A 22218-nucleotide genomic window follows, 5' to 3' on the forward strand; every position below is an offset into this window, starting at 1 on the left:
TATTCAGTGAGTTTTTTTCTAGTTGTACGTAGTTTATTAGTAGCTCTAGTACGGTGTTAGACTTGTTAGTTAGTTGTAGTTTAAGAGTTACCTGGCGATGCCCTCACCAGCGTTTAAACATTGTCCGTCATGGGGTCGGGGGGGGAAATCTGGGAATCTGCCCAGCTGGTGCAATCCCGCGGCGGCCCCCGAGGCGGAGGCATCGGCAGCCCATACCCGTTCGTTCCCCCGCGGGATAGAGCGGGACGGGGGGGCTGGGGCCTGCTGCCCCCACTTCAGGGCTGCCACGGGATTGCACCAGCTGGGCAGCAGCCCAGACGCGACTGGCCAGGGGCTGGGCGCGGCGTGCGCGCTGCTGGGTTCCCGCAGCAGGCCCAGGCTCGGGGGATTCAGGCCTGGGCGCCAGAGCCGCCGAGCTTGGCCATCGGCCGCTTCCTCCCCCCGCGGCAATGGGAGCTGCAGCAGCGGCTGCTCCCGAGTCCCGCTGCCCGGGTGGGAGAACAGCCGCTGCCTGGCCCCGCGGGCCGCCCCCCTACTCTCCCTACCGCCCGACTGAGTCCTGCCTGCTCAGGGCCAGGCTGGACTCTCACTCACCCTGGCCCCGCGCTTCCCCTGCGTCTCCCGGGCCTCCCTCCAGCGCTTATGGAGGAAGGGTGTTTTTTTTTCCCCACCCTCCCATCAGCCTCTCTCCCCTCTTTCCCCCTCCCCCCCCCCCTTGCATCCCAATATTTGACTTGAGTGATCTGGTCACCCTAGTTGAAGTCCTTGTCTTTCCCGTGTTCTTGATGCTTCCAGTAGGTGGGGGGAGGAGAAAAGCGAAAGCATTATGCCACTATGTCCTTAGTTCGTGTGCCTAGAAGACACTTGCCCAGACATGTCCTTGTGGGCTTTGCTGAGTCATATGGTTGAGCAATTCCCGTGATGTGATTTTTTTTTTTGCAAATGCGTCATAGAGTTGAGCAGTCCCCATTGTGTGGTGCTTGTGCAATTGTCATTGTATTGTAAACCTTTTGATTAGAACTCCCCTGTTGATTAATTGTCGTTTAACACCCTCCTGGGAATGGTTCATCACCTAGCAGTAAAGACTCTCAAACTTATAACATTTTTCAGTACAACTATACAGCAGAATCTCATAACTTCATATGCACTAATGATGTACATATTTGGACAGAACAGTGGGTTTCAGCAGATCATGAACTTTCATATGACATCTTACTTGGCATGCTTGGTATGAAATATCACAATCATATGAATGATAAATATAGGGGTTACAGAGTGCTATTTTGAGGTACAGTGAGTCACACAAACATCCTTATATATGTTACAGACACTGCCACTAGATCCATTTTCACAGCAGTTGCCATGTGCAGGGTGTCATGGCTCCAGCTGTCAGGGCACTTCTCCCAGAATTATGAATGGGACTGGGATTCTGAGTCTGGGATGGGATATTCCAAAGGTGTGGATTTCCAGAGGTGGACCTATTTGCCACATTCAGCAACAAGAAGTGCCCTTTATTTTACTCAAAAGGAGGCATAGGTTGTAACTCTTTGGAAGACGCCTTCTCCTTCCCTGGACAAGGGGTCTGTTCTGTGTGTTCCCTCCAACACCACTAATTCTAAGGGGAGGAGGAACAAGATCACACAAGACCAGGGTTATCCTTATGGTATTGAGCTGGCCAAGTCAAGCTTGGTGTCTTTGCCTGCTTCACCTGTGTGTCTCACTTGCGCTTAAGCTTCCGATCATCTCTCTGAGGATGCAGGTCGTGTGCTTCACCCCAACCTAAGGGTCTGCCACCTCCAAGCATGGCTCCTAGATGGTTCACAGGATTAGAATCCACCTGCTTGAGAGGAGTACTACAGATATTACTGAACAGTAGAAAGGAGTCAATTCTGATTCTTCAAAAATGGAAAAGGTTCAGCCACTGGTATCGCCATCGCTGTATTGTGCCTGAATCTTCTCTCCTCTCAACCAGCTTGGATTACCTGCTGGACTGGAAGAAATCAGGATTATCAGTTAGCTATAATGGTTCATCTGGCTGTGGTATCACATTTCATTACCCAATAGAGTGGTTTTCTATATTTTGCTCATCCGATGTCCTCTAGATTTATTAAGGGCATGGGGAATCTTTTCCCCCAGGTTAAGAATCCTACTCTGACATGGGATCTCAACCTGGTACTTAGGTACTTCATGGGACCACTGTTTGAACCTATGGCAACCTGCTCCTTGTTTGATTTATCTAATGAACACCGCCTTGCTAGTAGCTGTTGAGTCAGCCCGTGGGGATGGGAAGATTGGGGCCTTAATGGCAGACCCTCTATTTATGGTATTTTTCAAAGACAAGGTTTCCTTATGACTGCACCCAAAATTCTTACCTAAGGTGCTGTCGGATTTTCATCTTTTTTTTCCCCTAAATCACAAAAATCTCAGTGAGTCCTCCTTTCATATATGAGATGAGCTTTGGTCTTCTATCTAGATAGGACCAAGCAATTTAGGAAATCACCTAGACTGTGTTTCTCCATCGCAGAAAGATCGAAAGGATTCATGATTTCTTCCCAGAGACTTTCGAGGTGGATCCCTGGATGTATTATTGCGTGCTACAATGCAGCTGGTGCCTTACCGCCCCAAAGGATTATAGCACTCTCTACCAAATCATAGGCAACGTCCACAGCTTTACTCAAAAACATTCTAGTATTTGAGATCTGCAGAGTTGCTACATGGGCCTCCGTGCATGCCTTTTCTAACCACTGTGCCTTGGTTCACGCCATCAGAGCTGATGCGGCACTTGGTTCTGCTGTATTGTCTTCAGTCTTGGACTTGATTCCAAAGCTCCCTCCTCCCTGGGGAGATACTGCTTGGGAGTTACCTGAAGTGGAGCATCCATAGGGGCAGTACTTGAAGAAGAAGAAGAAGAAGAAAAGGTTACTCACCTTGTGCAGTAACTGTGATTCTTTTGAGATGTCCCCGTATGGGTGCTCCACTACCTGCTCTCCTTTCCCTCTGCTTCAGTCTGTTCTTTGTTGGACATTTGGATAGAGAAGGAACTGGAGGCAGTTCACCCACGCAGCCCTATATAGCTTTGGTATGCAGAATGAGGTTGTATGGAACACATGTGCAGGCCAAGTGGATACTGCTAACAGAAAAATCCTCAATCAAGGGCTCGAGAGGTGCATGCACACCTGAAGTGGTGTGCCCCTAGAGGGACACATCTCGAAGAACCACAGTTACTGCACAGGGTGAGTAACCTTTTCTTATTGAGCATTTCTATGTGATTGTGCACTTGTAGCATGTTCAGAGCTGGACCTGCAGACAATGAAATCTCGTTTTGCAGTTGCCCCAGTACGCACTGGAGTCACAATTGACACTTTAGCGGTTTTGGTTCTGTATACTAACCGGAGCCAAACAGGTGATGTGTTGAATTAAGCATGAAGATCAATGATCCAATATTGAAGTCACCAAATTGACCTGTCGTGGAACTGCCATCCCTAACAAAACTGTAATAGATGAAGATAGTAAGTCAAAGTGCACTCAGAAGCATGCTGTGCATTTGGTCATCTATACAGTTGTATAGAAGCAACTTGGGGCTGGAGTCACAAAGAAACTTAGGTGCCTAGAAAATCACTAGGATTCACAAAGCCTGCGTTTGGCACTCAGGCTCCCTATACTGTGAATGGCGAGAGGTAGGTGCTTCAGAATGGGATTCACAAAAGCCAGCATGCTTGGTGGCTTCCCACCTAAGCTAGTCAGTGGGAGATGCCAAGGTGAGGGTTGCGTGTTAAGCATCTCTTTCCCCCCCCCCCTCCGCCGCCCCCGCTTCCCTACCCCTTCGGAGATAGGTACTTAAGTCCAGGCTGCAGGGAGGCGCCTAGTCAGCTTGGAATTCTCAGCTGCAAGCCCTCTCCTGGGGTTAGGTGCCTATGCTGTTTTTGCAAGAAGCTTGGCAGGGAGGGGAAGGACTTCCCTCATAACTTTTAACCCAGTAGTTAAGGTACTCACATGGGATGTGGGAGACCCCCAGTTCAAATCCCCCCTCCACCTGAGTGGAAGAAGGGATTTATACACAGTGGAACGGTGTCAGATAATGGAAAGAATCATTGGGCCAGAGAGAATGAGCATGAGTGATTCTGTAGGCTGGTGGTTAGTGCACTCACCTGGGAGGTGGGAAACCCAGGATCCAGTCCCCCTGCTCCAATGACTTTTAACATTACTTAGCCACAATGGACTAGCTTCAACAGGAGAGCCTGAGGGAACCTCATACCAGAATATCCCCTAGCTCTGTGGCTTGGGCACTCCCCTGAGAGGGGCAGATCCCTGTTTAAATCTCTTCTTCCCCCTTGGGTGGAGGGGGACTTGAACCAGAGGTTTCCTACATCCCAGGTGAGTACCCTAACCACTGGGCTAAAAGTTATGAGGGAGGTCCTACTCCCCCTCATCCCCACCCTGGCTGTTTCGGGTAAGCTTGTCTACAGGGGTTCAATCCGGTAGGTGAGCTCTGAGCATACTCACAGGATCAGGCCTTGCAGGTGAGTTAGGCAGAGGTACGCCTGTCTTGCCCTGGTTTGAGCCTGACTTTGATATCCAGATGCCAGCCATGGGGTTGCAGTGTGCATGCCCAGAGGCAAAAACATAGGCACCTAGTGAGCTTTTCACTGCAAGAGTTTGGCACCTACAGGCTTTGGTGGCCAGTGGGGCCTGATTCTGGAATTTAGGTGCCTAAAGTGGCAGTTTTGTGAATCTAGCCCTTGGTATGTGTCTTTGAACATTTAACTGTTACTGTCCACTATCTACCATGGTGCTGAGATGGACTTTTTATCAGTGTGATGTCAGTTTCAATTTGCATGAGACATAATTTTGGTCACCTATTTTGTATAGTGGCAAGATAAAATAGCCAAAACTGTCTTGGCGTGCATAGAGGCAGTGGAGTTGAAGATACAAGTTTAGATGAACAAGTTTTGTTGTTCACATGGATAAGGGTACACCAAAGCAGTTGAAAACTGGCTAACAGAAATTGCCACGAGCCAAGGAAACCTGTTTTTAAATATATTCAGAGACCGTTGGTAAGACAACTCCCACCTGTTTATGCTCTCTATATGTGTGTATATATATCTCCTCAATATTTATTCCACTCTGTATGCATCTGAAGAAGTGGGCTGTAGTCCACGAAAGCTTATGCTCTAATAAATTGGTTAGTCTCTAAGATACCACAAGTACTCCTGTTCTTTTTGCGGATACAGACTAACACGGCTGCTACTCTGAAATCAGAGACCGTACAGGTGATGCTGCATGGAATATGGGTGACTATTTATATTATTGATACCTTACACAGCATATCTTGTAAGATTCAGAATATTGGTATCAGTGGAAAAGTTATTATTTTCTAAATATGATACGCTTATTTATATGTCTGTAACATCTTTGTATCGTGAGGTATAAATATGTGATCTATATCTGCATCTCAAACCTGTTCTGTGTTTCTTGGGAAAACCCCCAAACAGATTGGCATCAGCCTGTTTGATGGCCCATCGAGGGCAATCAGCTGTACAATGAACCCATTGAGAGACGCTAGGGGCTATGTCTGAGTCAGCAGGACATGTGGACAAGAGACTCCAAATGCTTTTCTATGCTCATGTGCTATGATCCTGTTTTTTGGGACAGAGAATGTACAAACTACGTGGCGAAGGATATAAAAAGGCAGCTGCATCTTCTCCATTGGTCTTCAGTCGTGCTGCTCACCTCTGGAGTAACTTGTTTACAAACTGAAGGTTTGAACAAAGCACTGATAGCCACATCCAAGCTTTGGATGTGTTCCAGAGGGACTTTACAAGCCAGCCAACTCACCAGTGCTACTAAGAAACTGATATATGGACTTTGAAGTCATATGTATGTATCTGATTGCTTTGACCATTTTACATCTCTCTTCTTGTTCTGTTTTTTCTTTTATAATAAACTTTTGGTTTTAGATATTAAAGGATTGGCTGGCGGTGTGATATTTTGGGTAAGATCCAAATTGATCTGGTAATGTGACTGGCCCTTTGGGGATCAGAAGAACATTTTGTACAATTAATAGAGTTCTAAATAACTTCTCACTTCACTGGACCTATTTGCTGATTGAGAGCCAGAGACTGGAATGCAATAAAGGGGTCAGTGTGATATTTTTTCCACAGCTTCTTGGTAACTAGTGTGGGGGATCAGGAGCAGTTTGACTGGTTGGTGAATCTAACGACTGTATTAACCACCAGTTTTGGGGGAATCAACTCTCCTTTTTGCAACCTGCCCTGGCCGTGGCATTTTCAGTGTGGGCTACTCTAGGCACCTTGGGTCACAGGCACCTCGGGTCAGAGGCACCTCTACAGAATTTATCAGGATGAGCCAAATTGGTCTCTTCAGCCATAAATGCTCCTTAAACCTGAAAGCCTGCAATGATGGTTATGAAATGATTGACCATCATAATCAATCATGTCGTTAATCTACAGGAAAAGCTGTTTAGAATTAACGTTGCTGTTCTAAGGAGAAAGCTGGTTTTTAAAAAAAACCCACAAAAACAAAATAAACCCAACCCCAACAGCCCCACCACTAAGTTTGGGTCCGTTAGGTTTGAGATCCAGAGTGGTCACAACAGTACCTTAATTTCCCCCCTCCACATACAGACTGTCTGGATTGAGAGCCTGTAGGCCAGTGATCCCCAACGCGGTGCCCGTGGGCACCATGGCGCCTGCCTAGTGGCAAGGTGTGAAAAGTAGTGCCGCGGCCCTGCGCCTGCCGGGGACAGATGTTTTCTGTCCCCAGCAGGCGTGGGGCCACGGTTTCTCTCTGGCTTCTTTCCGCGCTGCCCAGCGCAAACTGGTCTCATTTTTGTTCACCAGAACGACCTACCAGGTTTAGTAGTATGGTAGTGCAGATGTAGGCTGTCTCATGTGCGTGCTGTTGGTTCAACCTCTCGTCACTTGTGTATCGCCGCTCTTTTTTTCTGCTTGTGCCTGCACACGCAGTGGGATGTCAGTGACCCGTGTTTCTGTATATTATGTGAGTATTCTTCCGCTGCACTGATACTGCTGTTTTCTCATGCTTTGCGATTTATTATTTTTTTAACATTTTGCCCCAAAATGAGTGATTCAAATAAAAGACAACATATATATTATTTCAACGCACTGGGAAGAATCCTATTGTTTTATTGAAAATAAAGGGAAATATGTTTGCTTATTGTGCGGGGGTGCTGTTGCAGTGCCGAAAAAACATAATGTCGAATGCCATTTCCAAACTAATCACGGCTCTTTTGACATTAGCCATCCACTTAAATCTGAGTTGAGAAAGGTTTGATTTGAGTTGATTAATTTTCTTCTATCTGCCCAGCAATCTGTTTTCACTAGACAAATGGTAAAGTCTAAAAGTGCTACTATTGTTTCCTTTAAAAGTGCTCATCTGCTCGCAAAGAAGAAAAAACCCTTTCAAGATGGTGAATTGTTGAAGGAAGCATTTTTGACTGGTGCTGATTGCCTGTTTCAAGGATTTTCTAACAAGTGTGAGATTTTGTCTGCAATACAAGGCTTGCAGTTATCAGACAACAAAGTTACGAGGAGGATACATGCAATTTCAAGTGACATGCAAACTCAGCTAAAGGATGACTTGGAAATATGTGACTGGTTTTCACTGCAGTTTGATGAGTCGACAGATATATCGGATACAGCGCAGTTGGTAGTTATGGTGAGGATGGTATTTAGTGACTTCACCGTAAAAGAAGTTTCTAAAAGTATTGCCTATGAAAGGGCAAACAAAGGGTGAGGACATCTATAACTTATTCAAATCATATGCAACATCAATTTGTATGCCACTACACAAGCTGTCTGCGATCACCACTGATGGGGCACCAGTAATGATGGGCAGCGCCAATGGATTCATTGCACTCTGCAAGAAGAATGAATCCTTTCCGAACTTTGTCTTATCATTGCATTATCCACCAAGAAGCCTTGTGCGTCAAAGTTCTTTCTTTAACACATCATGAATGTCGTTATTAAAATAATTAACTCTATTCGAGCGAAACCTTTGCAATACTGACTTTTTAAGGCCCTGTTAGAAGATGTTGATGATAAACAATCTGATCTTATCTTGCACACAGAAGTACGATGGCTGAGCAAAGGTAAAGTTCTTGCACGTTTTTTAAGCCTAATTGAAGAGATCAAAGAATTTCTGAAGTCCATAAATCAGAACTTCGAGCAACTAGAAGACTCCAGCTGGTTAATGGACTTGGCTTTTCTTGCCGACGTCACTGACAAATTGAACATTTTAAATCTTGAGCTCCAGGGAATAGACAAACATGTGGCTCAAATGATATGTTCTGTAAAATCATTCAAAGCAAAACTGATCTTGTGGATGTCACATATGAAGACGAAGTCTCTCGTACATTTCCCAAGTATGAAGAAAATGGTATGTGACAGTGATTTTAACCCATCACCATTTGTTGTCCACATTCAAACACTTCTGGAACAATTTGAAAAGAGATTTCAACAGTTCACCATCATTGAGCCTGTAGTTGCCTTTCTTGTGAATCCTTTTACTTGCCAAATAGAGGTAATAGAAACGGCTACATCAATTGCGAGTCTCATTCAAGTAAGAACAGAAGAAGTGGAATTGGAGATTTTGGACCTTTAAAATGATATTGTTCTAAAATCCTGCGCAACAGATGAAAACTTTTGGAATCTGGTTGACTGAAAAAAGTTTCCTGCCTTAAAAATGTCGCATAGATAAGTGGAACCGAAATAAGATTTTATTTTGTATGCTAAGTTCTGTTTTCAACAATGAACATCATAAAATCAAAATACAGATCTCGGCTTACAGATGCCCATCTTGATGATTGCTTACGAACGGAAATATCATCCTACTCTCCCAACTACAAAAAATTGGCTGAAGAAATGCAGTGCCAAAAATCACACTGACTTTATTAGAAAAACCACATGAATTAATGATACCTATTTTCCATTAAGTGCTGATGAGCGCGTATGATTAACTTGTGTTTAACTTTTTTTCATATTTGTTTATTGAAATCCAGATACAAGTAACAATACAAAGAGTATTTTTTAATTAACCATAACTGGCTATGTTAAATTAATTAATTAATTAAATTAATTAGTGGAGATATCCCATCTCCTAGAACTGGAAGGGACCTTGAAAGGTCATCAAGTCCAGCCCCCTGCCTTCACTAGCAGGACAAAGTACTGATTTTGCCCCAGATCCCTAAGTGGCCCCCTCAAGGATTGAACTCACAACCCTGGGTTTAGCAGGCCAATGCTCAAACCACTGAGCTATCCCTCCCCCCTGAGCTATCCCTATTCTTCTTTAGTAAGAATAATAAATATATTTGCACCGGCAGTTCAACAATGTTTTACTTTTTTAAAATAAATTAGATGAAAACTGTTTGATATTTATTTTGTGAAAACGCCTTAATTTTTCTTACAGGTAGATAAAAAAGAGCCAATTCACATGGTAAGGTGAAAGAGTAATTGTCGAATAATAATGTAATTAATACCTTTTCATGTAAAATTACCTTTTATCTTATTGATTCATATATTATGTAATATTAAATGTTTTTCATATTTAATGTACAAATACAAAATAAGCCTTGAAAAATTGTTGGCGCCCGCCACACTCTTCTGAAAACATGAATGTGCTATTGGCCACAAAAAGGTTGGGGACCACTGCTGTAGCCTTTGTCCTGCAATTGAAGCTTGCTTCCAGCATCTTTCATGTGTGGATGAATAACCCAGCAAATCTTGTAAAGAAAAAGCCAAAGGTAGCTCTAAAATGAGAGCATGAAGTCTCCAGGGCTCAGAGAGAACATGTCTATTTCTAGAGCAAATTCTGTTGCTCTATATTGGGGAAGGATTCAGGAATATCTCTCGTCCCCCTGCTCACAAAAGTAGTGGCAGCTCAGCTGAAAGGCTAACTTGGAAATTTCCACAGCATAACAAATTGTGGGCTTTACATGTCATATAATTCAGATGCATTTCATAAATGGTGGCCTTGAACCTGAAGCATTGTAGCTGCAATTTTTACCTGTACCTAGTAACCCCAGCACACAGCAGCTCTGAAACAACTAAGTAGAGTGTAGAACTACCTCTCTGTTCTGGGCTTGCTATAGATTATGAAGCAGCTTGTGCCAAAGGAGAAGACTGGCCCAGCACCAACTAGAAAGTGGAGTAATGCGTGGTCCATGTGACACAATTTCTGCCGCCAGCACAATAATGGCATTGGCAATTACTGGGTTGTTTTCACTTCTTTGTTTCCTTCTAGGAAGAAGCAGAACTAGTCTAGTGAGCTGGTTCTTGTTATTCATCCTAAGGTAAATTAACAGGTGGTGTCTGTGGCCAAATCTTAATTCTGCTTCTTATTATTTGGAAATGGTTGGATTAGTAAAAAGTAATACTGAAACTGATCACAGGAGCTTGAAAATACTTTGTTAGCAGTAGGTGGCAGGTGATCTGCTCTAGATGTTCTCTGTCCTTCATTTGAAGTTTTCTGGCCACCTGGAGTGTGGCATGTGTTGGAATGATGGAGGAAATACTTAGCTGCAGGTTTGAGACATCCTGAAGTGACATGATCTAGGAAAGGAAGACACAGATTCTCCCCTTAGTATTCTATTAGATGAAGTGTTTTATTAGAACGAGCACTAAAGTTACTCGTGTGGTTTTGTCTTTCACATGCCTATGTCTCAGTGCATATTATCTGTCAGATACTTTGCCTTCTGGTCTCTTTTTTTTTCTTTTTTTTGTCTTCTCTCTTATAATCCATTCAAAGAGCTTGAACTTTGTCATCTGGTTTGTAGCCTATCGATGTCTAGAGTGTTCAAAAATATTTCTAGGTGCATTGCTGAGTTTCCTGGAATAAGACTTGTTACACAAATACCATATTTAAAAAAAGAAAAGAAATCTTCACCCTCTAATGTTGAAACAGCAATATTTTTGAACTGTATTTGATATAATAATCCATAAAGGTTTGAGATTCAATTTTAAACTTCCCCTTTTTTCTTGTAGTGTGTAACTTTGACTCTCCTCTGCCTGCTCAAGGGCCTCTCCCTCCCACGCCATTGGTGTTTTTAAAGCATGTTCTTCAAAAGAATCTGAAAAGAATTTGAAACACAGTTGTGGCAGTGATGTACTTCCTGACATGAATAAGGTTGCTTGCATGCAAGCTCTGACACTAGGGTTCCCAAGATCAAATTCACACAAGTACAATTTACCACTGTTCAGGTGCATGAAAAAGAGACTGGGGTGGCCCCTTCGCTATGCTAGGGCATAGGAAGGAGGACAAACAAAGGTTTGTGTTGCCTGTATAGATGCACCTGGGATAAACCCATTTTGGCTGGTATTACCCCCCAGGGTGTTAATCCCTGTCTTGTAGACTCAGTGAAGACTAAAGCAGTCAGTGACTTTACTCTGTGTCCGAGCGAGATCTGGGTATGGATGAGAACTAGCTGACAGAGTCTTAACGTATGCAAGACTGAAGTGATGATGGATGACTGGGGAAAGCAACTGGAGGATAGGGTAAGAATGGTATCAGTCACTCATTACTTGATCGGGTTTGACTTCCAATGGCTACTAGAAGACGAAGTAGCAGCAATAACTAGTCAGCTTTTTATTGTTTACATACAGGCAGAAGGTTGTGACCTTTCCTTTCAGATGTGTACCTTGTGACTGTCACTCATGTCTCTGTCACCATGAGATTAGATAATTTAGTGTGCTTTGTGTGAGGCTATGCCTTAAAATAATTCCAAAACTGAAGCTGGCACAGAATGTGGTGGTCTGCTTGATAAGTTGCTTTCCCCAGTTATTCATTATTACTTCAGTCTGCTTGGTAAGTGGAGTATCTCACTGTGAGCGTATGCAACCAGCCCCATCATCTGCTCTGGCTCCTTGTGATTTTCTGGGTGAAGTTGAAGGTGTTAGTTGGACCTATAAAGATTTCAACGGCTTTGCTGCCTAACTGAGACTGCCGCTCTCCCTGTTCCATGCCATACTACCACAGTGATCAGGAGAAGCACTTGAGCTGAAGTCCTCTTGGTATGTATGAGAAGGGACTACTGACTAGATGTACTCTGAGAGCCCCACAACTTTGGAATATGCCCTTTCCCCTGAGTAACAGTCTGAATCTGGGGACCTTCAGGGAATGCTGCAAAGCTCATTCTTTTTCCAGGTATCTGGAGATGTGGGTTGTGTGAATTGAAAGGGTGGGGTAATACTGGAGGGGGGCTAAAGGTTCTGAGTTTCCTGGTTTTTTGTTGGTAGACGTTATGTTGCATTGGCTTGCTATGTTCAGCCAGGTATGTGGGTATTCATTTTGTTGCATTCTTCAGTAATGTCCAGAGTGCCTGGAGAGCATACCAAGCAGTGTCCTTTCTAGCGTTCTATATCTGTCTGAAGTGTGTGTCGCGTTTCTGGGGTGAGCAGTACTATTGACCCCTAACTCGACCTCTCCATGGGCACCCCCTGCCAAGTTATAGGCCCAGATCACAGCACCTCTGGTTACCACCTGTGTGTCTTAAGCAGGTCCAGCTGGGTTTTGGCCACTGGTCTAGACTCCCTCCAAGAGCTGTGGACAGGTGTGAGAATGCAGACAGGGCAGCTTGTTCAAATCAATTATTTATCCATAGGAATGTACCGGTCAGAGGGAAAGGGTCAAAACAACATAAGGCTTCTGTGGATGTTATCTTATCTAAACCTTAGTCTTTCCTTGCCAGGTGCGATTTCCCCCCCCCCCCCCCCCCCCCCCCCCCCCCCCTGGGGCTGGATGAGACAGGCTGCACCCCTGCGGCTTATGCCTTTATCTCAGTCTGTCCCCCAGTCAGTCTCTCCCCCTCTGAGTTCACAGGCAGTCTTGTTCAAAGCTTCTTTGTCTGCCCTGGGAACCCTGGACCTAGTCAGTGTGGTTTATGTATCTCACCAGGGGTCAGAGGTAAGCTTCCAGCAACAGATTCACTGTATTGTTCATTAAGCATGAGCAATTGAGTTGGTCACGGTTTGCCTTCCTGGAGATGTGTAAAAGCCACTTAGGATGGAGTTAACTCTGCCCCCATGCAGCAGGCCACATGGTAGCTTGTACCCCTGTGCAATTACTATATATAAGAAATACAGATATCTCCCACGTTCTTCATGAAACAATACAGAGAAAATAGCTGCTAGGACTATCAGGGCTCCAATCAAACAATGAACCTCCTGGGCAGAAAGAGGCTGGTGGAGGTGGGAGCAGCTTTGAAAGGGCTAAAAGCTCAAGGAGAAACATCATAAGATGCTCATAGTGGATATTTACCAGACTTCATCAAAAGATTGTGTTTGTAGAACTTCTTCCCTGCTTGGAGGCCTTCCAGTGGGGGGCTTGATCACAGAAACATTCAGTTGTGGATGACTGGGGTGGGTGGGTGGGTGAGATCAGAAATGAATGAGGGTTAGCCTTCATACTTGTCTGTCTGTCTTGTCACTTTTAAATGGCATGGTTACCTTGAAGCCAGTCTTTGGAGACCGTGTCACAGGTCTGTTACGTGGAGAGCAGGAGTACTTGCCGTTTTGTTAGCGTAGACACCATGAACCGAAATGTGTTAGAAAAGTTAGAATGCTCTACAGCACACAACCGCCTCCTCTTCCCTTTCGTTTGGTAACTGACCATTAGTCTGAGGACCCGGGTCTCTAGTGCCTCAGCACATCATCTTTGAAACCAGTTGTTTTTTAAATTTAAAGTGTGCCTGCTTAGTCTTTCCCACCCCTCTGCATTACTCCTCCTTATACTGCTGCTGTTTAGCAGTGTAATTACTAAAAATCTGCACCGTGGTCTATGAGATTATGAATGGGAGGGGGAGCATAATGTTTAGGAGGTGTACGTGTTTTTGAACAGGTGGATTAAAGTTCCATCAATGGCTCTATCTACTGTTGATGTCTTCCAGCTCTTCTGTTCTGGCTGTGGCAAGCTTACGTAATTACACAGAACCGGCTTTCTTTAGAGAGCAGGAGAAGCTCCACTCTTCATTGAGCTAGTTGTATTGAACACTCCGGTAGGATAGTAGACAACTTCATATTCTTTTAATGATTTAGCTGGTGGACTGTGTGAATTTTTATGCTCCTGTCAGCACCTTTGTTCTCCAACTCCTTGATCATCTCATGATGTTTAAGTTTATCAAGTATGGCAATGAATACTGAATCTTAAGAGTTTATTTAAAGCCACACAGTATTTATGTTCAACCTGCTTAAATCAGTCGTGGCAAGCTGTGCAAGATTATGTAGTGGCTGGAGAGTTAGTCTGACCTCCCCGTAGTCTGGGTAGTCTCTTGTAATGTGAGGCTATGCTTGCACTGGCTGGCTTGCTCTCTCTAGTGACGGCGGCCATCTGGTGTGGCTTCTTTATTCAGCTTTGCTCCAAATAATGTTGTTTGGAAACCTGGTATAGCATCTTGAGTTAGGAAATATTACCAAACAATCTTGGTTTGTGCCAGATACTTCTGGAGTCCTGGATTCAATGAACTGAGTAGTTGATGCTGGAAAAACTAACAACCAAACCCTCACAACTTGCTCAGTACACTTTTTGAGTGGAGTCGTATGTACTATTCAGTGACCACAATTCCTGCACACTTTTCCCTCCTGAACGAAATAATGTGCAGTATGTATATAGTACATATTGGTGTAGGTAGCTGTTTCCTGTGTTGTGGGGTTTTACTTCACTCTTGGCTTTAATTCTTCCTGCACTTTGGCCCTTGAACCTCTGCTGTTCTTGCAAGATCAGGGTCAGATGCAGAGATCCTCAACTCTCCTTGACATCCACATACAGTAGCTCCCACTGAAGGGCTTGGTCACCTCCCCCCTGCCCCTTTGTATCTTCCTGGCCATCGAGCCTTATTCTTGTTGGCCCATCAGTGTCTTGGGTCAGTGGTGTTTCATAAGCCAAGAGGCTGTGGGTGTTTGGCTCTGTACTTGGCCTACACACTATTGCCAGTTTCTGTGAATAGCTTTGTGCCATCCAGAGACATATGAATGTTGAGACTAAATGAAGTATAAGCAATGATTTTGCACTTCTCTAGGATTCTCTCAGATGAGGGAAGCTACAGAGCATTTTTCATAGGTTCCACACTCTTTATAAGTAACAGATGGGGCTGGAAAGTGAAAACTGTAAATTTCCTAGAATATTCTAACTGAAACTGTAGGGAGAACTTGAAATAGGTGAAGTGCTACGACCCAAAATGGAATTTGAACAAATGCTCTTGTTTTGTGAAATTGCTGTGGGATTTCTAATGACAAGGGGTCAGGATTTGACTTCATCTTTTGGAAGACTGGGCACTTCCCCCAGCAGTCTTTTAACACCGTGTTGAATATTTCCTCATCTACGGCATAGTTAGCATCATTTCTACTGCATCCTGAGAATGACTTGGTAGTCTTTCATCCAACTAGTGTAGTGACAAAACCTTGTTTAGCTTGATAGCACCCTGAGCTTACCTACCTGACCAAAAGGTCAAGGCGATAGAAGCTTAAGTGACCCTTATTTTCACAATTTTGAATTTTCTTAGGTCTAGCCCATTATACTTCCGCAGTGGATCAGGCACGTCAGGCACGTTCAAACAATTTTGAATGAAAATGGAATGGGCAAGGAGTTTATTTGGTTTGACCGGGAACAGTACAACATTTGTTTCTGCTGAAGAACTACAGGTCACTGCCTTGTTGCTATTTCCAGCTAGAAGGTGCCTTTCTGACCAGAGTGACTGGCCTGGCCTAACAGTGTGAATCCTTTCATTTTGTAAGTTAGGGTTGCTATGGTGTAAAGCCGAGACGTTAAATAAAGTTCATGCCAGAAAAGGCCGAGTTACTCTGGAGCTCAAATAGTACAGTATCTCATTGCCCAAATTAAGAGACTTGACTCTGTGTTTGCCCTCATCTGTATTTCCTGAGTTAGGATCTCAGTTTTCACAAACTGTGGCAGCAATGGTTGGTCATTGCCTTAAAGGGGAAATGTGCCTATTCACACAATGAGGGGCTGAATTCCTTCCCAGTGCTGATCTGGAAGCGGGGGGTGGGGAATGCAAAGAAGTCGAACTGGATGAGGCCGCTGGTTCCCTTTTCTGTTTTCCATATAGCTTTGTATTGCATTAATTATCAAAAAAAGTAATTAAGGATGAAAACTGGAATACTTCCTGGTGGGAATGCCTTCTCCAAGAGTAGCATTCTATAGCCGTGATAGCGTTGTGGTGAGCATTTCTGGGACTGAATCCTGGACGTCTGAATCTAAAACACAAACCTCTACTGCTTGAGCTGAAGAAGTGGGTCTATGAAGTTGGAGACATTAGCCATCTAATGAACCCCTTTATGTGGACCAGCCACTAGAGGGGGACTAAAACCCACACTGAGTTTGCTTGCTTGCCACATAGCATATCCTTAACTGGCTTATATTGGGTGCAATAGCTATTCATATAGTAACATTGAATAACGCCTTTCTCTGATGAATTATGATAAGTCTCTTAGCTCTGCTTTTCTTATCCCTCCCCCAACACACACTTCTCTCTTCGGTGTACCTCCACTTTTAGCTTGTTCCAAAACGCCATGTGAATTTGCCCTTGACTATTTTAATGCAATCCTGGGTGCAGTTTGGTTTTCTTCTTTCTGCAGTATTCTGAATGAGCTATTTTAACTTACCATGGAGCTTGTGTTTGGCCTCACTCACCACCAGTTAGAGTACCCTGGTTTGTTTGGTTGTTTGGTGTGACTTTGTACCATATGGTTACCGGTAGGATTTGGAGATGGTATCTGTGCATGGCTAGTTTATGAATATTAACGTGCTCAGAAGCATTTAAAATATTTTTATTGGCGTTACCCTACCACAATGCACTTAACTAACATGCACATTGCTTACAGAAACACTTTTCAGTATGTTACTTTTAACCTATGCGAAAGGTGTCTGGCATTTTTACCATTACATGGGCACCAACCCAGTATTTCATGCCTACACGTGATGGCTCCCACTGAGTCTGAAATCCAAGTGTGGATGAGCCCAAAAAGGGAAGCGACACTAAAGCCTGGGTGAAAATCAGGACCTAAATGCTCCCCTTGAGCGCTGGTGAGGCAGAATATAAGTAAAGACCTTTATGTAACTTTTGGTTTAAATCCCTGTTAAGACTCCAGGTGTAAATTCTTGATAGAAACTCACAAGTTACTCATACATTTGCATATGTATTTATCATGGCCAGAATTTTTTTTCTTTTTTAAACACCACTTATTGGGAGTGGCTTATAGTACAGTTTATATTCTGTGCTGCAATTTTACCTTTGCAAATAGGTCTTTGTCACACACACACGGATTAGGTTATGACTGTGCTAAAGCTTCTAGTAAGAAGCTTTCATTCTCGTGCGAGTTCAAAGCCACCTAAACTCTTGTTCTGTGTTCCATAGAGTCAGTCAGAAATTCTCTAATTCCCCCCGCCAGCTCTATCATTCTAATGTGTTTTTTTTTGTTCTCCAATTTGTCAAGAAACTTGTGTGTGCCAGGAATATTCAGCATTGATTTTTTTTTTCCCTGTGAAGACTGCAGGATTACAGAGTAACCTTTATTTTTAGGCTCTTGCTTAGTCCTATATGGGCAGTTGATTGACCTGCCTTCCCACCTCCAAAGGCTGCCACTCATAATCTCCACCATAGACTTGCATCTGAATGCAAACCAGCTTGCCTTCTCTTTGCAGGAAAGTTGCCCTTAATTAGTTTTTCAATGAGTCGTGGTCCGATTTACTCTCCCCCTCAAGGAGAGCTGCATTAGTGAGGCGTGGGTGGAGTTGCTGAGAAGATACAATCAACATCAGCCAAGTATTGATTAGCGGAGCCATTCATAGACCTACGAAGAGAGAGTTGGTTTTTGATGGGCAAGGCTTTCTTTTTGGCAGGCAGGCACCTGCTAACAGATTGTGCTATGCTCCCTGGCTGCAGAATTTTCAATTTCAGTAAACACTTGGCTTCAGCAAGTTCCTCCTCCTGCCGGGAGATTCTGCTTGTCTACGCTACCAAGATTTCGTTGTAAGAAAGGGGCAGCAGGAAGAGTGTTGTGCAAAGCAGTTGACACGGAGAACAACCTGCTACAATAAATGGTAAATCTTCTGGGTCACGGAGTTACAGTTAGCTTGGAAAAATGGCATTCCTTCACTATGGCGTCACTGCACATTGTCCTCTAGAGAGGAAGCAAACAATGCTCTGTAGAACAAGCTGTTGGCAGCTCACGTTTTAATGCATGAGTTTTTCCAGGTCTCATGTGCTGGTTCACTTTTTCCTTCTAGGTTTCAATTTTGAAGGTGGCTGTTGTTACTGTCCAAATGCTAATGCAGTGCTAATAGTGTCTGCTGCAAGGACAAGGAGCGAAAGAACAACCTAGTACAGATTGGAGATACTCCATAGTAGCGTTGTTTTGGCTAATTTGCTGTCTTATCTGTATGTGGTGTTAACAGAGGACAATTTCCACAGAGTTCTAAGGCAGCCTGGCAGTATGTGTTTGTACTTTTTAAAATCCAGTATGTCACTCAGCTTGGAAAGCTAGCATCGTTTTCTGGCAGTCTTGACGATTTTACTGCTTCAACATTTTAATTTCAGCCTTGAAAACCCATACCTCTGTGCAGTGCCATTAGGCAGAAAGCATAACGGAGCGGGTGTGTTGTTTGCAAAGGTCTTTGAAGATGTAAAGCATGCTAAGTGTTGTTGCAGCCACAGGTAGAATCAATCCTGACTAGCTTTTCAAGCACGTGGATGGTTGGTGGTGGTGATGTATCCTAGCACTGCCCAGAGACCCTGATCAGGTTCATAGCGCCGTTATTTTGAGTCTTGTTCCTACACCTAATGTAGGAAGAGACCCTGCCCTCACTAGGCTGTGTTCTAACAGTATCGTTTGTTTGTCTGTTTTGTTTCCCCAGTTTCTAGGTGACAGAGACACTGAAACGCTGTGGGGGGCAAGAAAAGCAGTTGCGGGAGCCTGCATGTAAACAAAGATGGATTGGCTGTGACAGTGTGCCTTAGGTGGGGAGATCGGTATTATGAAGACTTCCTACAGAGCTGGCCTCCACAGGGAACCACTGAATTCCACATCTTCTACATTCCATCAAGTCAAACGGTACAGACAGACCCCAGTTGGGCCATGAATGCTTAACACATGTAGGCCTACTCCTTAATTCCCTGCTTTGTGTGCCAGTCAAACTCTTAGATAAAACCAGGTTTCAGAGTAGCAGCCGTGTTAGTCTGTATCCGCAAAAAGAAGAACAGGAGTACTTGTGGCACCTTAGAGACTAAATTTGTTAGTCTCTAAGGTGCCACAAGTACTCCTTTTTTTAGATAAAACCCTTGCTTTGGAGAACCTTTGCCTTTAAGTGAAATATTAACAGTAGTTCTAATGACTATGGGGCACAATTGTTCCTTAATATTTTTTAAATTAGATAACGGCAGTGACATCGTTACTGCTGCTCGTGTCCTCGGAGAAGCCTTTGGATTTTTTTTTTTTGTAGCAACAGCTGTAACTTTATGGGAATATGGCTTTGAAATACAAATATAATTGGAGAGTGGATTGCTGTAGTAGGATTTGAAATATGCAGTGAGCTTAAAAAAAGCTAGCAGAAATACCAGTAATCAGATGGGTGGTCCGTCTGCCTAGAGAGTAAATAATTAGATTAGTACAAACTTAAATTTTGCTTCCAGCGGACACCTGTTTCTCTGATTAAATTGTTGTGCCCTTCTTTTTCAAACGTTACTGCTTACAAGGCAATTGAGAGCATCTGTGTTGCTATTGCAAGACTGAGAACAATTCATATGGATGCATTAAAGAAAATGCAAATGACAAAATACAGTGCTGAATTCAAGCTTAATAATATAAAATGTGTTTCTCCTTTTTAAAGATGTTGAAAACTTCCGGACTCTGGGGGGGGAATAGCTTTCAGCTTCTCATACCTGTGTGCATGTGAAACAAACACATTCTGTGTAATATCTTTCTTGACTGGGTGGAGGGGACAGATGCTTCATCAGCCTGTTATTGACCTACAGCCAAATCTTGCAGTCTAACTAGGGCAAAACTCTCACTGACTCCCTGGGGGGGGCTGTTGTCTCTGTGGCGATCAGTAAGAATGCATTGTATCCAGCCCTGCTTGATCCCACCCCGTGTCACACTCCATACACCGGGGGAAGGGTAGGGCGTGGTATAGAGCCAGATATGCTGACTTTATGCCACCCAGAGATTGCCCTATGCCACAGGGTTCTTTGACATGCCCTGTAGAGCAGCTTTCGGGTTGGTTTGCCGTGCCTGAGCAGTGCAAAGGGGACAGAAGCAGGGCTGAGAATCTGGGCCAAATGATTTTGGGGGCTTCCAAAGCTTACAAGTGGTTGACCAGAACCAAAATGTATTTTAATAGTAACTAGCTCTTACTCTGCATTCTTCATCTGTAACTTTCCAAGGGCTTTACAAAGGAGCTCCGGATCATTATCCCCATTTTGCAGATGGAGAAACTGAGGCACCGGAAGGGGGAGTTACTTGCCCAAGGTCATGTTTAGCAGTTGGTCCAGGCAATTAATTTAGACAAGGCACTGGTGAGACCACATTTGGAGTACTGTGTGCAGTTCTGGTCTCCCATGTTTAAAAAGGATGAACTCAAACTGGAACGGGTACAGAGAAGGGCCACTAGGATGATCAGAAGAATGGAAAACTTGTCGTATGAAAGGAGACTCGAGGAGCTCGGTTTGTTTAGCCTAACCAAAAGAAGGCTGAGGGGGGATACGATTGCTCTCTTTAAATATATCAGAGGGATAAATACCGAGGAGGGAGAGGAATTATTTCACCTCAGTGCTAATGTGGACACGAGAACGAACGGATATAAACTGGCCGTGGGGAAGTTTAGGCTTGAAATTAGACGAAGGTTTCTAACCATCAGAGGGGTGAAATATTGGAACAGCCTTCCGAGGGAAACGGTGGGGGCGAAGGACCTGTCTGGCTTTAAGATTAAGCTAGACAAGTTTATGGAGGGAATGGTTTAACGGGATAACGTGATTTTAGTCAAATCAACAGTGTGCCATCGCTGGTCAATAGTATCAATGGCCAATGAGGGTCTGGCTGGAGAATCTTGCCTACATGCTCGGGGTTCTACTGATCGCCATATTTGGGGTCAGGAAGGAATTTTCCTCCAGGGTAGATTGGCAGAAGCCCTGGAGGTTTTTCGCCTTCCTCCGCAGCATGGGGCAGGGGTTGCTAGCTGGAGGATTCTCTGCGACTTGAAGTCTTTAAATCACAGAATTTGGGGACTTCAACAGCAGAGTCAAGGGAAAGGGGTTGGGTCAGCTTTTGTGGCCTGCATCATGCGGGGGGTCAGACTAGATGATCATAATGGTCCCTTCTAACCTTAAAGTCTATGAGTCTATGAGACTCTGTCCTTTTGTACTCTACAACACGATGGCCATGGAACTTGCTGCAGACTAGAGCTGGTCAACAAAAAATTTCTTTTCCTGTGGAAAATGTCAGCGTTTGGGCAGAAATGTGACTATTGAAATGTTTTGGTATTCGGCCAAGATTTTTTTGATTTGGAAGTGCGGCTGTGGTGCCTCATGGTCTTGTTCTCTATACGCCAGATGGAATTTCCCATCGTGCTGTGGCCTCCTCTCTTGAACCATGAGAGTCCCTGGCCATGGTGCATTCTGCGGGATGTAGTCTGATTGGGGAGCCTGGCCCATAGAGCAGAAAAATAGTTTAGATTGAGAACTTCTAACCAGCCGTACTACAGACTTCTGCTCCCGTATCTAAGCTTTCATGGAAAGTAAACCATTTCTTTGGTTTCTGAGCCTCCTTCATTGTGAAGATGACCTTCCAAATATAAAACAATGCAGTAACACCTACCTGAGTCTGCAGGCAGCTTGAAACAGTAGCTCTTAAATCTTCTCTTCACTAGGAATTAAGGTGTGTTCTTAACTTGTGTTAACTAACACATGGTAAATAACTTGGTCAAATCCTAGTGATGACAAGGCAGGTTATCGTTTTAATATGAGTCAACACCTCTTTTCCTAGCGAAGATGCACCCTTAGAGATGTGTGAACCGCTCCGTTATCTCAGTGGCTTAAAGGTAGAATAATGATACTTTAAATAACATAGCTAATTATTTTACTACTGATCCTTTTCAGAAGAAATATCCAGGTAATGTTCTTGCCCACAGTCCCAAACAGCCTTCCTGGGGCCCAAAAGCCCTAACTGTCCATTAACC

General features: G+C 44.0%; 1 protein-coding gene across 5 annotated transcripts in view; it reads left to right on the forward strand.

The window, feature by feature from the left end:
• The window catches only part of FBXO34 (F-box protein 34), a 69440-nt gene that overhangs the window by 40883 nt on the left and 6339 nt on the right, over window positions 1-22218 (forward strand). For 3 of the 5 annotated variants that reach the window (XM_034768037.1, XM_034768038.1, XM_034768041.1), the window contains one exon: window positions 18904-19100. In XM_034768037.1, the coding sequence (XP_034623928.1) occupies window positions 19024-19100 (77 nt within the window). In that variant the 5' untranslated portion in view covers window positions 18904-19023. Of the gene's footprint in view, window positions 1-11776; window positions 12048-16019; window positions 18091-18903; window positions 19101-22218 lie in introns of those variants that run through there. The other 2 variants (XM_034768040.1, XM_034768042.1) reach the window with 2 other exon arrangements.

This window comes from Trachemys scripta, chromosome 4 (genome assembly GCF_013100865.1).
Source record: "Trachemys scripta elegans isolate TJP31775 chromosome 4, CAS_Tse_1.0, whole genome shotgun sequence".
Taxonomy (NCBI): Eukaryota; Metazoa; Chordata; order Testudines; family Emydidae; genus Trachemys; species Trachemys scripta.